Source organism: Myotis daubentonii, chromosome 7 (assembly GCF_963259705.1).
Source record: "Myotis daubentonii chromosome 7, mMyoDau2.1, whole genome shotgun sequence".
NCBI lineage: Eukaryota > Metazoa > Chordata > Mammalia > Chiroptera > Vespertilionidae > Myotis > Myotis daubentonii.
The window spans coordinates 57,472,009-57,485,469 of NC_081846.1; the positions used below are offsets into that span (position 1 = coordinate 57,472,009).

At 41.4% G+C, this 13,461-nt stretch overlaps 1 protein-coding gene across 1 annotated transcript in view; it reads left to right on the plus strand.

The window, feature by feature from the left end:
• CCDC148 (coiled-coil domain containing 148) overlaps positions 1-13,461 on the plus strand; it is a 225,905-nt gene that overhangs the window by 59,206 nt on the left and 153,238 nt on the right. Inside the window, exon 2 of the mRNA XM_059704381.1 lies at positions 12,027-12,089. Within this exon, the coding sequence (XP_059560364.1) occupies positions 12,029-12,089 (61 nt within the window). The 5' untranslated portion in view covers positions 12,027-12,028. The remainder of the gene's footprint in view (positions 1-12,026; positions 12,090-13,461) is intronic.

Sequence of the window (13,461 nt, forward strand, 5' to 3'; positions counted from 1 at the left end):
ATTAAAAGAAGCTCCAGTAGGATGCATAAGATGGGAATGAAAAATAAGGAGGCATTGGCCTGAGAGACAAAAACAGGGAAAGACATTGCAAGCATAGGTAACAGCATGTGCAAAGGCAGGGAGGAGTGACAGAGCATTGCTAGTTTCCTATTGCTCAGTAACAAATAACCACAAACTTAGTGGCTTAAACAACAGAAATTTATTATCTTACTAGAGGCCCGGTGCACAAAAATTTGTGCACTCGGGGGGAGGGCACCCCTCAGCCTGGCCTGTGCCCTCTCACAGTCTGGGACCCCTTGGGGGATGACCACTTGCTGGCTTAGGCCCGCTCCCCGGGGGATTGGGCCTAAGATGGCAATCAGACATCCCTCTGGCAGCCCGGCAGTCCTTGGGGGATGTCCACTTGCCAGCGGGGAGCAGACCTAAGCTGCAGTCAGACATCCTTAGCGCTGCTGAGGAGGCAGGAGCGGCTCCCACCACCACCACTGTACTGGCAGCCATCAGCCTGGCTTGTGGCTGAGCAGAGCTCCCCCATGTAAGAGAGCACTGACCACCAGAGGGCAGCTCCTGCATTGAGCGTCTGCCCCCTGGTGGTCAGTGTGTGTCATAGTGGTCAGTCATTCCCAGTCATTCTGCTGTTAGGGTCAGTTTGCATATTACCCTTTTACTATATAGGATAGAGACATGGTGCATGGGTGGGGGCCGGCTGGTTTGCCTTGAAGGGTGTCCTGGATCAGGGTGGGGATCCCGCTTGGGTGCTGATGGCTGTTTGCAGCTGGTCACACCCCCTTCAGGGTGGGGGTACCCACTGGGGTGCCTGGCCAGCCTGGATGAGGGGCTGATGGCTGTTTTCAGGCTGGCCATACCCCTTTAGGGTGGAGGTCCCCACTGGGGTGCCTGGCCAGTCTGGGTGAGGGGCTGAGGGCTGTTTTCAGGCTGGCCGGTGACTGAAGCTCCCAGCCTCTCCTTTTTGTTCTTTATTTTTATTCTGAGATTTATTTACCTTCTATAATTGAAACATTGTTGCCGTCACCGGCGCTCCCAGGTCTGAGGCCGCGGCCCACTGAAAGCATGTATCTGGGGTTTGTTTAGCGTCTATAATTGAAACATTGTTGCTTTCAGGCTCAGAGCCAGGCTGCGGCAGGCGGGGAACCTTGGCTTCCTCCATCACTGGAGCAGGCAAGCCTCATGTTCGCTTCGGCTGCGTGGCTGCCGGCCGCCATCTTTGTTGGCAGTTAATTTGCATATCACCCTGATTAGCCAATGGGAAGCATAGCAGAAGTACAGTTAATTACCCTTTTTTCTTTTATTAGATAGGATAATTCTGGAGGTCAGACATTGGAAATAGGGCTCATTGGATTAAAATCAAGGTTTGATCTGGGCTGCATCTTCTGGAGGCTCTGAGGGAAAATTTATTTCCTTGCCTTTTCCAGCTGCGAAAGGTTGCCTGAATTTTTTGGGTCATGGTCTAAATCCTCCAACTTCAAAGCCAGGAGAGTAGCATCTTTAAGTCCTCCTCTCTGCTTCTGTCATCCTACCTCCTCTGACTGTGACCCTCCTGTCTTCCTCTTATAAGATTCCTGGTGATTACATTGGGCCCACCTGGTTAATCCTGGGTAACCTCCATGGATAAAGTCAACTGATTAGCTGGCTGCAACTTTAATTCTCCTTTGCAATGTAACATAACATAGTCGCAGGTTCTGAGGGCTAGGATGTAGACATCTTTGGAGAGCCATTGCTCTGCCAACCACAGACATTGTGTATTCAGGAATTTGCAAAAGGTTTTAAAATGCTGGAGTGTAACATGCATATGAGGAAATGGGTAAGGAAGGGACCAAATAGGATAGGGCTAAATTTAAAAGGTCCTTGTCATTCTCTGCCGAGTTTGAACCTTGTCCGAGAAAGCAGTGGGAAACCATTTGGTAGATCATGAATATTTGAGTTTTTGAGGCACTTGAGAATAATATTTATTACTCTTAATTATATAAATATACATATACTAGTGGCCCGGGGCATGGATTCATGCACCAGTGGGGTCTCTTGGCCTGGCCTGCACTCTCTTGCAATCCGGGACACCTCAGGGGATGTCAGATAGCCGGTTTCAGCCTGATCCCCACAGGCCCGATCCATGACAGGAGGGAGCCCGATCCTGTGCATTGAGCATCTGTCCCCTGGTGGTCAGTGCTCATCAGAGTGACCGGTTGACCAATCGTTTGGTCATTTGGTTGCTTAGGCTTTTATATATGTAGATACATTCTTTGTTTAAAAATGCAAATGTTTCATTATACATAAAGTCCCCTTTCAACCTAACCTACAGTTGCAGTATCCTTTCCAACTTGCTCTATTTGTATATCTTTGAGACGTTTTCCCTTTCCAGAGTGCATGTGAGTGTGTCCTTCTGACTTGACTTGCCATTTTAGGTGTGCTTAAACTGAAGACTTTGTCAACCTTCTTCTGACCCAATTTGGGAATCCAGCTTCTTATCCTACACACCTGGACTTGAAGTAAGAAGCTTGCCTGCTTCCTTGTGGTCCCTTTTATTTTTAACCTCTTCATCAGTTATCATATAATTCATATCCTCCAAATTGTTTGTATAGATTCCCAAACCATTTGTAGAATGCACAATTGTTGGGGTCCAGCCCCAGCAGGTCCTGGGGTCCCCAAAGGTGTGGACGGAGTCAGCGAAGAAGGAATGACACGGAGACAGCGTTCAATTGATCAGCAGCCTAGCCAGGATCTCTAGCCTGGATCTCCAGCCAAGTTCTGGTCTGGATCTCCAGAGAGGTTCTGCTTCGGATCTCCAGTCAGGTTCTCTTGCCATATTTCTGTAGTCAGGTTCAGTCCAGGATCTTTTGCCATGTTCTCTCCAGCGAAGTTCTTCTGTCTGTAGGGTCTGTGTAGGTTCTGTCTTCTTGGCTCTCTTCTAAGTTCTGTCTCCTAAGTTCTGTCTTGTTACATCTGTATTTATACCAGTTGATTCAGTCCTATCAATCTCTATTCCAAAGGTTAGGGCGTTTCTTATCTCGATTCCAGGGAGTAAAGATTATGTAGCTTAAGCATGATTGTTCGTAGTTAAAGTGATTAATTACCCGCCTGGCACTTAGTTAAGAGGTTTTATTCCCTCCCTAACTTCAGGGGAAAATCCCTACCTGGGGAAACAACCTTTCTCAGAGACCTTGGTTAAAACACATAGTGCCAAGAAGGTGAGCAAACATATTAAGAACAGTATGCCATATATGCCAGGTCCCTTGAAACAGCAAGCATGGACCGGCTCCCGGCACACAATGCTTGTGGTAGGCAAAACAATGGCTCCCCAAAGATGCCCACAACCTAATCCTCAGAACCTGTAACTATGTTATGTGGCATAATTAAACCAGGCACTTGTGTGATGATAGTTGGGATCAGAAAATTAGATAAAGGAATATTGCAAAATCCCCCACCTCAAGGCCTGTAACACACCCCCTCACCCCCTTGTTTTTACACCATGTACTTCTTTAAACTAGGTATGTATGCATTTTCTCTTGGGCTTTTGAATGATTAAAATAGCTTTGAGAACATAGTGGGAGTAAGAGCATGAGAGGCTCTACTCTGTGGAACTCTGAAGTCCCTCAAAAACTTCTAGGTGCATTGCCTGGATAGATAATCAAGTCATTAAATGAAAAGCAACTTGTATGCTGAAACCGGTTTGGCTCAGTGGATAGAGCGTCGGCCTGCGGACTGAAAGGTCCCAGGTTTGATTCTGGTCAAGGGCATGTACCTTGGTTGCGGGCACATCCCCAGTAGGAGATGTGCAGGAGGCAGCTGATTGGTGTTTCTCTCTCATCGATGTTTCTGACTCTCTATCTCTCTCCCTTTCTCCTTGTAAAAAATCAATAAAATATATTTTAAAAAAAAAGAAAAAGAAAAGAAAAGCAACTTGTAGAACTGTATGTATACATAATGATTACAAGTGTGTATGCATAGAAAATCTTTGAAAGAATATAAAATAAAACATTGAAAATGATTACCAGGGCTAAAGACTATTACCAGACTAAAGAAGGCAATTTGCCTGCACATATCAAAGCCCAGGCAAATGCAAAGAGGACTGTGAAGTCAAGAAAGTAAGGGTTTATTAGTTGAGGAAATGGTGCCAAGCTCAGAGTCACAGGTAAGCTTATGCTTAAAGATCTGGCTCCCAGATGGCTCCCAGGGGATGGGTTATATAGGGGGAAATCATTAATCCTGGTGGCTAAAGGAGTTGGGGTAGTGGGCTCTACTGATGGGTTGGGGTCAGAGTAGGGAGCAGTTGATCATTGTGTCAGTTCCTAATGTCAGCCATAGAATTGTTCTGTCTGGTTTCATGAGGGCGTGGTCTTTAATCGCTTTCCTGGGTGTGGGGCTGAAACACAACTGAAGTCTGGCTGTTATCTTTAGCTTCATTAAACTTTGCTTCTGTGGTCAACTGGCCTGAGGCTTTGTTCTTAAGACAGTTTGATGCTGATCAGAATCTGATGTCCTAAGGGCTTAATGATTAAGGAAGGAACTGGACAAACTGAAAGGAGAAAGGATCATGTTAAAGAAGTGGTGTTGCTTTGGTTGATCTCTTCTCCCCCGCCACCCCCACCCCCCCAAGGACACAGACAGTGGATGGATGGTGAAGGTTTGGGGGGGGGGGAGGCGGAAGGGGGGGGCAGAGAGGGCGGGGGGGGGTGAGGGTCATATGTAATACTTTCAACAATAAAGATTTATTTAAAAAAAGAAACAGCACAGCTGGGGTATAAGGACTAAATAGAGATGGACATTTTAATTTTTGCCTTACAGTTTTCTGTACAGTTAGGTTCCGTTAGTTTTTCCAGGGCAATCATTTTACCTTGTGATAACTATAATGCATAATGTCTCATAATGGAAATAATGTGTGCTGTTCTGCTTAAAATCTAAAAGAGAATTTTGCATGTTGGAAAAATACAGTTTAAGTTAGACTTTGGCTATAATATTTGAATTAACATTTAAAATGTCTTGAGATTTTTCATATGAAAAAGTTATAATTTGATGCTACATCCAAACTATTTTTTCTGAACATATTGTTCTCACACTGTTTGGCCTAGCAGAGTCCCCATCAGCTTTGAAAACATCCTCAGAGGGTGATTGGCTAATCTATCTATCTACACAGTTAAGCAGTTTAGAGTAACAAACTGTCCACATGTTATGCATTTTTAAATCTAAGTACAACTGACCTTTTCTTCTTCAGTGTATTAAGAAAGATTTTCTCAGGAAAGAGAAGAATGCAGATTTTAATACTGTAAAAAGATTACCTCATTATATAAATGATCTTTTTGCTATCTTGCCCCTCATCTCTAAACTCCTGATTCCTTAGCTACTTGGAACAGACTAGTTGAGGTCATGTATTTTTTTATTTTTAAAGTTTAGATTCTCTAGTAAATTTGTAAAAATTAACTTTACATTAAAATGTTTTTCAACCTTCTAGCTACTGCAAAGCTATCATTAAATTAGATATCAGATGTGCTTCCTACACTATTAGTAATTTCCCATAACATATATTATTTTAAAATATTTTCAGTAATTGCATAGATGTAAGGCTTAACATTTTGATGATACTCATAAGCAATTCTAAAATGTCACACAATGTGAACATGGAATAATTTGTGAAACTAAGTGCTCTTCAATTATTGAACATGGAAAATTCTGTTCAAGTAGCCATTACTCAGCCAAAAGCATTTTAACTAGAGGCTGAAGTAGCCACTTTGAATTTGTCACTAGTAAGCATGAAATTGAAATGACCTAGATGACATATGCTTGTTAGGGAATCAGAGAATGTCTTAATACAGTTTCAAATCCCTTATCTGTACTCTGTGGGGCCAGATGTATTTTGAATTTTTCAGATGTTTAGAAATGTGATGTAGAGCTTATTACTTAAAACTGATGGTGCCTGGGCAATATCCCATCACTAAATACATTAACACTTTTACACAAATGTATGTGTGTTCACATTAAATAGGAAAAAATTTCAGTTTGGGTCAAGGTTGCTACCAATTGATTTTAGTTCAGATTGGCTTAGGCCACCACTTTGATTATGAAATGAACCTTCATTTTCAGAAATATTTATATTATGAATATGAGATTTTGGGCTTGAAGTTTTCTGTGATCTTCATCAATTTTCTAGCCTCATTCATCTCAAATGTTAAAATGAGAAGCTAGACTATGTAAATTATTTCTTTTGTGTGTGGTGAGAACATTTTTAAAAATTAAATTATTTTTCAATTACATTTGACACACAATATTACATTAGTGCCTGGCCAGTGTGGCGCAGTTGGTTGGTTGTTATCCTGTGTAAAGAGGTGGGTGGTTCGATTCCCGGACCGGGTACATGCCTGGGTTTCAGGCTTGATCCACAGTAGGGAACATGCAGAAGGCAACAAATTGATGTTTCTCTTTCTCTCTCCTTCTCCCTTTCTCTCTCTCTCTCTCTCTCTTTCTCTAATATCAATAAAAACATATTTTAAAAAATATTACATTAGTTTTAGGTGTACAATAGTGATTAGACATTTATATACAAAGTGGTCACCTGATAAGTCTAGTATGCATCTGGCACCATAAACAGTTATTACAGTATTTGTTATTACAATATTTTTTACTCTATTCCCAATACCACACTTTACATCTGAGACTATTTTTATAACTGGCAATTTGTTAGAATAAGTAGATTATATATGAACTTTTTAGATTCTAAATCTGAATGTCTATTTAATTCCCTGATAAATAAACACTACAATTAAATCAGTTTTATAATATCCCATTTTAATAATTATTTCAGCAGCCCTCGACATTCTTGAAAGATGAGTAGTAGTTATTTATGATTTATATATAAATATTAAGAAATGTAGGTCAAGAAGCCTTTCCACTTGGCCTTCTATATAGTTGAAAACAAACTAGGTTTCAAATTCATGATTTCCAGAATGTCTTCTAGTATAAGTGATGCAGGCATTCCGGGGGTTTGGGGACTCAGGGGTTCATGACCCACTGTGGGTTCTAGCTTTGCGAAGGAAAGAATTAAAAACAGAGCCCGCATAGAGCTTAAAGTGAAAGTGAGTTTATTAGTGAGGCCATTAGACAGAGAATGGGCTACTCCACAGACAGAGCCTCCCCCCTCTATCAGAATTTGTTTCTTTTATTGAGTTTCATTTAAAGAGGGTGGGGGGTAGGGTATTCAATAAAGAGGGGGACTACTCAGGAGTTTCCCGGGAAAGGGGTAGAGGTTTCTCAGAGGAACTTGGTCACCATTTTGAATCCTTATATGGGCTTTTTGTTTCTGGTCATAATGGCACAGGGTGTGTCGCTTAGCATGCTAATGTATTAAAACTAGTGTATAATGAGGCTTGGGGTTACCCTTAGGTGAAATAAGTCGCATGTTGGATGGAGCTGATCTCACTGGTTTGAAGCCATAAATCTGGTGGGGGATGGTTTTACTTCTTGTAACTTTTATTGATTGCAGCTGTGTTGCCATATATCCTACCTCATAATGTTCTATAGTCATAATTAAAATTTGAACTATGTAGAAATGGTGAGAAACATTGTGTGGGCTTCGTAATTTTCCTCTGAAAACCAAGAGGAAGAAATTAAACAGGATTAGACCTAGGGTAACCAAAAGGGAATCTGCAAAACCCCATTTTATTTCAGAGCCTCAGTCTTGCAATCTAAATCCCAAGAAAAATGAGTCCTAAATATATAGAGACTAAGCTCTCCAATAAGGAAAGACTAAAACTGATCAATTCGAGTACTGATGAGGTCTCTCCTGAGTGGAGATGACAAACTTAGGTAAGTTACGGGTGGGAGAATGAAGTGAAAACTAGAGGTGAGATGCAGTCGGCCAGACCTCACAAGCTGGCTGCTGAGAACAGCATATATTTGTTTCATAGACTCACTTTATTTGTCTAGTACCTGCGTTAAAAAACAAAGTATTTGATTATTGTTAGGAATGAAATACTCTTTCATTTTCCATGTTTTCTGCCACTCCCTATGGTTGTGTACCTTGTTGCTTCCCTCACTTAACTTAACTGATGGCCCAGGGCATTTAAATTTGCTACTCCTGTCTGTAGGTTATGCTATCAAAGCAGATTTTTAAAAATTGAAAGGTTGTTGTTGGTAGAGAGAGGCTATAGTATAGATTTAGGAATTGTTATTACAGTTCTTCTGAGGGACTAGACAGGGGTGGGCAAACTTTTTGACTCGAGGACCACAATGGGTTCCTAAACTGGACTCAGAAGAAGGAGCTGCGCCGTGTTTCCCGACGTTGCCATGTTAACACTGCTGCTGGTGAAGGATCGGAGGGGAGAGCAGGAGAACCCTCCGCTCTTTCGGCTCCGTGGGCCAGATAGAACAGCCGAACAGGCCAGATCCGGCCCGCGGGCCGTAGTTTGCCCACGGCTGGACTAGAAGCTATCTAGTTACCACCAGCTACCTTTTCCTTACATAATATTTACTGAGCATTTACTATTGTGTGCTATGCACTGGGGATATAATCAGAAATAAGACAAACATGGGCCACATGTCTAAGGATGGAGACAGACATCAAATCAGTAAACATGCAAATATGAAGACTAGTACACATTATTATGAGAATGAAAGAATAGGATGAGAGAGAAATAGGGGTCATCCCTAATTTAGATAGAGAAGTCTCTTTAGGTCTTCCTGAGGTGGTGACATGTTGGTTGAGAAAGAACCAACCAGGTAAAAAATGAAGGAAATGTCTTTAAGGCAAAGGGAACAGCAAGTGGGAAGGTCTTGATGCAGAATGACCTTAGTATATGAGAAATAGAAAGACACATTGTGGTTGAAATGTGTGAACGAGATAAGGGAGTGGTTGGCAAACCTCGGCTCGAGAGCCACATGCGGCTCTTTGGCCCCTTGAGTGTAGCTCTTCCACAGAATACCACGTGCGGGCGTGCAGTTACAGTGCGAAGTGGACTTAAAACTTTAAGTAAATTTTATTAAGTTAATTTTAGGGAACGTTGTGGAGTGAAAGAAGATGTAGTGTCAAGGATTGAGAAAGGTATGTTGAGAAGGTTTGGACATATAGAGAGGATGAACGAAAGGAGATAGACGAAACAAGTATACAAGATGAGTGTGGATGGGAGAGTTGGAAGGGGTCGACCTCAGCGAAAGTACCTCAATCAGATTGAGGACGTTTTTAGCAAAGTCCAGCTTAGGAGTACCCTAATTAAGTTAATAACAATGTAGCTACCTATATAGTTTAAGTTTAAAAAATTTGGCTCTCAAAAGAAATTTCAATCGTTGTACTATTGATATTTGGCTCTGATGACTAATGAGTTTGCCGACCACTGAGATTAAGGCAAAGGTATTAGAAGAAGTTTAGATACTATTCTAAAGGTTGATGACAAACCATTGAAGGAATTCAAGCAAGATCAGATTAGAATGTTAAGAGGTTATTTGGACTGCTGTGTGGGGAATGGACTGTAAGTATACAAAGTGAAACTTCTACTGTCATCCTGGCTGAAGGTGATGGTAACTTGAGGCAGTGTAGATGGACAGATTGGATGTGCAATACCTTCTGAAAAGAAGAAGAATCATAATGGATAAGATGTGGTTGTGAGTAGAAACAAGACTTTTTGGCAATGTTATTAAAGGCTTGAAAAATGAATTTCTTGACCAGAGACCCTATAGAATTACACATTGGAGTTTATCCCTACATTCCTAAAGTTGGTGGGCAATCAATCACCATGATTCTTGGTAATTTGGCAGAGTTTCCAAAAGTCATGGACTTGTGCTACTTTTCCTCCATTTAAGAAGATTTAGGCTACTGCAAAGGCCACTAGACATGGGTAGTTCTGATACCGAACTCAGGTTTGACTGCCTGCCACTTTGAAAGACAGGTGCTGGTGCAGGAAAGATGGTTTATTCAAGTGCCTGAGCAGCTTTAGAAGATGGCAGACTCCCATCCCAAAGACCTTTCTAACATCTTAGTGCAGGCAGGGAATTTTATTAGGATGGCGAGGGGAAACAGAAAAAAGAAATCAGCGGGAAGAGCTTGAAAGTTCTCTTCGTGTAAGTCAGCATGTTTGCATTCCGATGATTATCTTCAAACTGGTCAAACAGAGGTCGGATTTTTATGGTTGCGAGTCAGCAAGTCTTCTGGAGTCAGAATGTTTGGTTGCTAGAGTCAGCTTCCTCCCCCAAAGCTAGTTCCTAGACTCTTACACAAATATGCTGCTTATTCACAGGTTACATATTAGTTGACAATTCATCTTTAACAAAAACACTTTTAACAGAAACAATATCAAAAGCATAGAAAGGTGGGTTACAATTCAACCTAATGTATATGGAACAAAAATTTGTGAAAAATGGGTAGTGTTACTTAGAGAACCACTTGATTAGTCTGATGCCCTAGAGATGCTCAGTACAGTTTAGAGGATACTTCCACTGGAAGGAGATGCTGAGGCAGAATTTGCAGTGCTATATACTTATCCACGGATCCAAACTTGTGAAAGGAAGATGGAGGAAGAAAAATAGAAGTGATGAAAAAATAAATTTCAGTGCAGGTTCAACAAAGTCTGGGTCAACCCTGCAAGGAACTTTGGAACACATATTGCAAATCAGAGCGGCCCACATTGGGTCCAAGCTGCTGGGCCTTTACATCCCTGTCTTGCTCATTCATTAGGTGTAGGCTGCCCCAGTGCTGGGGTCCAACCCCAGCAGGTCCAGGGGTCCCCAAAGGTGTGGACGGAGTCGGCGAAGAAGGAATGACACGGAGACAGCGTTCAGTTGATCAGCAGCCTAGCCAGGATCTCTAGCCAGGATCTCCAGCCAAGTTCTGGTCTGGATCTCCAGCCAAGTTCTGGCTAGGATCCCCAGCCAGGTTCTGTGTCCATGTTCTCTTGCTAGGTTCTCCAGCCAGGTTCTGTAGCCATGTTCCCTCGCTAGGTTCTTCAGCCAGGTTCTGTCCAGGTTCTCCAGCCAGGTTCAGTCACCAGGTTCTAGTCAGGTTCTCTTGCCATGTTCTATCCAGGTTCTGTAGCCAGGTTCTGTCTCTAGGTTCTTCAGCCAGGTTCTCTCACTAGGTTCTGTCTCTAGGTTCTGTGGCCAGTTTCTGTCCAGGATCTTTTGCCATGTTCTCTCCAGCGAAGTTCTTCTGTCTCTAGGTTCTGTGTAGGTTCTGTGTCTAGGTTCTGTTCTCTGTTGTCTTGTTACATCTGTATTTATACCAGTTGATTCCAATCCTATCAATCTCTATTCCAAAGGTTAGGGCGTTTCTTATCTCCATTCCAGGGAGTAAAGATTATGTAGCTTAAGCATGATTGTTCATAGTTAAAGTGATTAATTACCCGCCTGGCACTTAGTTAAGGGATTTTATTCCCTCCCTAACTTAAGGGGAAAATCCCTACCTGGGGAAACAACCTTTCTCAGAGAGGTGACCTTGGTTAAAACACATAATGCCAAGAAGGTGAGCAAACATATTAAGAACAGTATGCCATATATGCCAGGTCCCTTGAAACAGAAAGGATGGACCGGCTCCCAGCACCCCAGCAATGGTATGCCTTTAGACTCTGCAGGTGAGTCCATCCCTGAAGGAGGTGACAGCTGGACATCAGGTGCTCTGTAGAAATGGATGGCATATTCCATGTCCACCAAAAGTGCAATATTGCTTAATCGAAGTAGGGAATAAGTTGGATAGCTGCTTTATTCTTTAATTTATGTAGTTTCTTTCCTCCCAGGAACTCAAAGGAAAACATACATAATTTTTCAATTACAAAATATTTATCAGTCACTGGCACAATCCAAGAGCGGGGAATTAAGAATTTAGAGATTGGGGAGACCAAAAACAGGAAAGGCAAGAGGGGGAAAAAAACCCCAAAAACAAATGGAAGGAGGCTTCTAAGAGCAAGGAGAAGAAAATTTTAATAAAATGCACCTAGTCCTAGGCCTTATTTTACAAAACACTACAATTAACACATCTTTAAAAACGTTAAAAAAATCACATTGTAAAATTTAGCTGTCTCTTGTTTCCTTGACAGATATGGAAAGCATGAATAAAAGAGACCGACCATTCATGACAATTCAGAAAAAAGATAGCTCAGGTATTTTTTTTTATTTCCACGTCTGTTTTATGATTTATGGTGGATTATGCATGATATAAAGTTGGAATGTTGATTTTAAAAATTTTAATCATGGAAAGCTAATTTTGGGGGTCAAATTGAAGGTTTCTTTAGTTCCCTTACAATGAGTGTTAAAAATATTTTTTATTCGTGACACTATTCCAGATGTCCCCCATTTCTCCCCCCATCATGCCCTCATCTACCTAGCCCCTGCACCACCCCAGGTTTTCACCACATTGTTGTCTGTGTACATGGGCTATGCATTTATGTTCTTTGCTTAATCTCTTCCAGTCCTACCTAACACCCTGCAAGATCTGTTAGTCTGTTCCATGTATCCATGCCTCTGGTCCTATTTTGTTAGTTTATTTTATTCATTAGATTTCACATATAAATGAGATCATGTGATATTGTCCTTCTCTGCCTGGTTTATTTCACTTAGCAAAATAATCTCCAGCTTCATCCATACTGTTGCAAAGGGTAAGAGTTTCTTCTTCTTCTTCTTCTTCTTCTTCTTCTTCTTCTTCTTCTTCTTCTTCTTCTTCTTCTTCTTCTTCTTCTTCTTCTTCTTCTTCTTCTTCTTCTTCTTCTTCTTTTTTTACAGCCGTATAGTATTCCATTGTGTAAATGTACCACAGTTTTTTTTATCCACTCATCTACTGATGGGCACTTGGGCTGTTTCCAGTTCTTAGCTATTGTAAATAACACTGTTATGAACAAACATAGGTGTGCATATATTCTTCCTGATGGGTATTTGGGTTTCTTAAGATATATTCCCAGAAGTGGGATTGCTGGGTCAAAGGCAGTTCCATTTTTAATATTTTGAGGAAACTTCATACTGTTTTCCACAGTGGCTGCCCAGTCTGCATCCCCACTAGTGTACCAGATTTTTCCTTTTCTCCACTTCCTCACCAGCATTTGTTGTTTGTTGGTATATTGATAATAGCCATTTTGGCAGGAGTGAGGTAATACCTCATTGTAGTTTTAATTTGCATCTCTCAGATGATTAGTGATGTTGAACATTTTCTCATATGTCTATTGGCGATCTGTATGTTCTCTTTGGAAAAGTGTCTATTCAGGTCGTTTGCCCATTTTTTAATTGGATTGTTTGTTTTCCTCTTGTTGAGTTGAATGAGTTCTTTATATATTTTGGAAGTTAACCCCTTATGAGATGCATCATTGATGAATATATTCTCCCATACTGTGGGTTTTCTTTTTATTTCGTTGATGGTATCTTTTGCTGTGCAGGAACTTTTTAGTTTGATGTAGTCCCATTTGTTTATTTTTTCTTGTTTCCCTTGCCCTAGGCAAAAATACTGCTATGTGAGATGTCTGAAATTTTGCTGCCTATGACTTG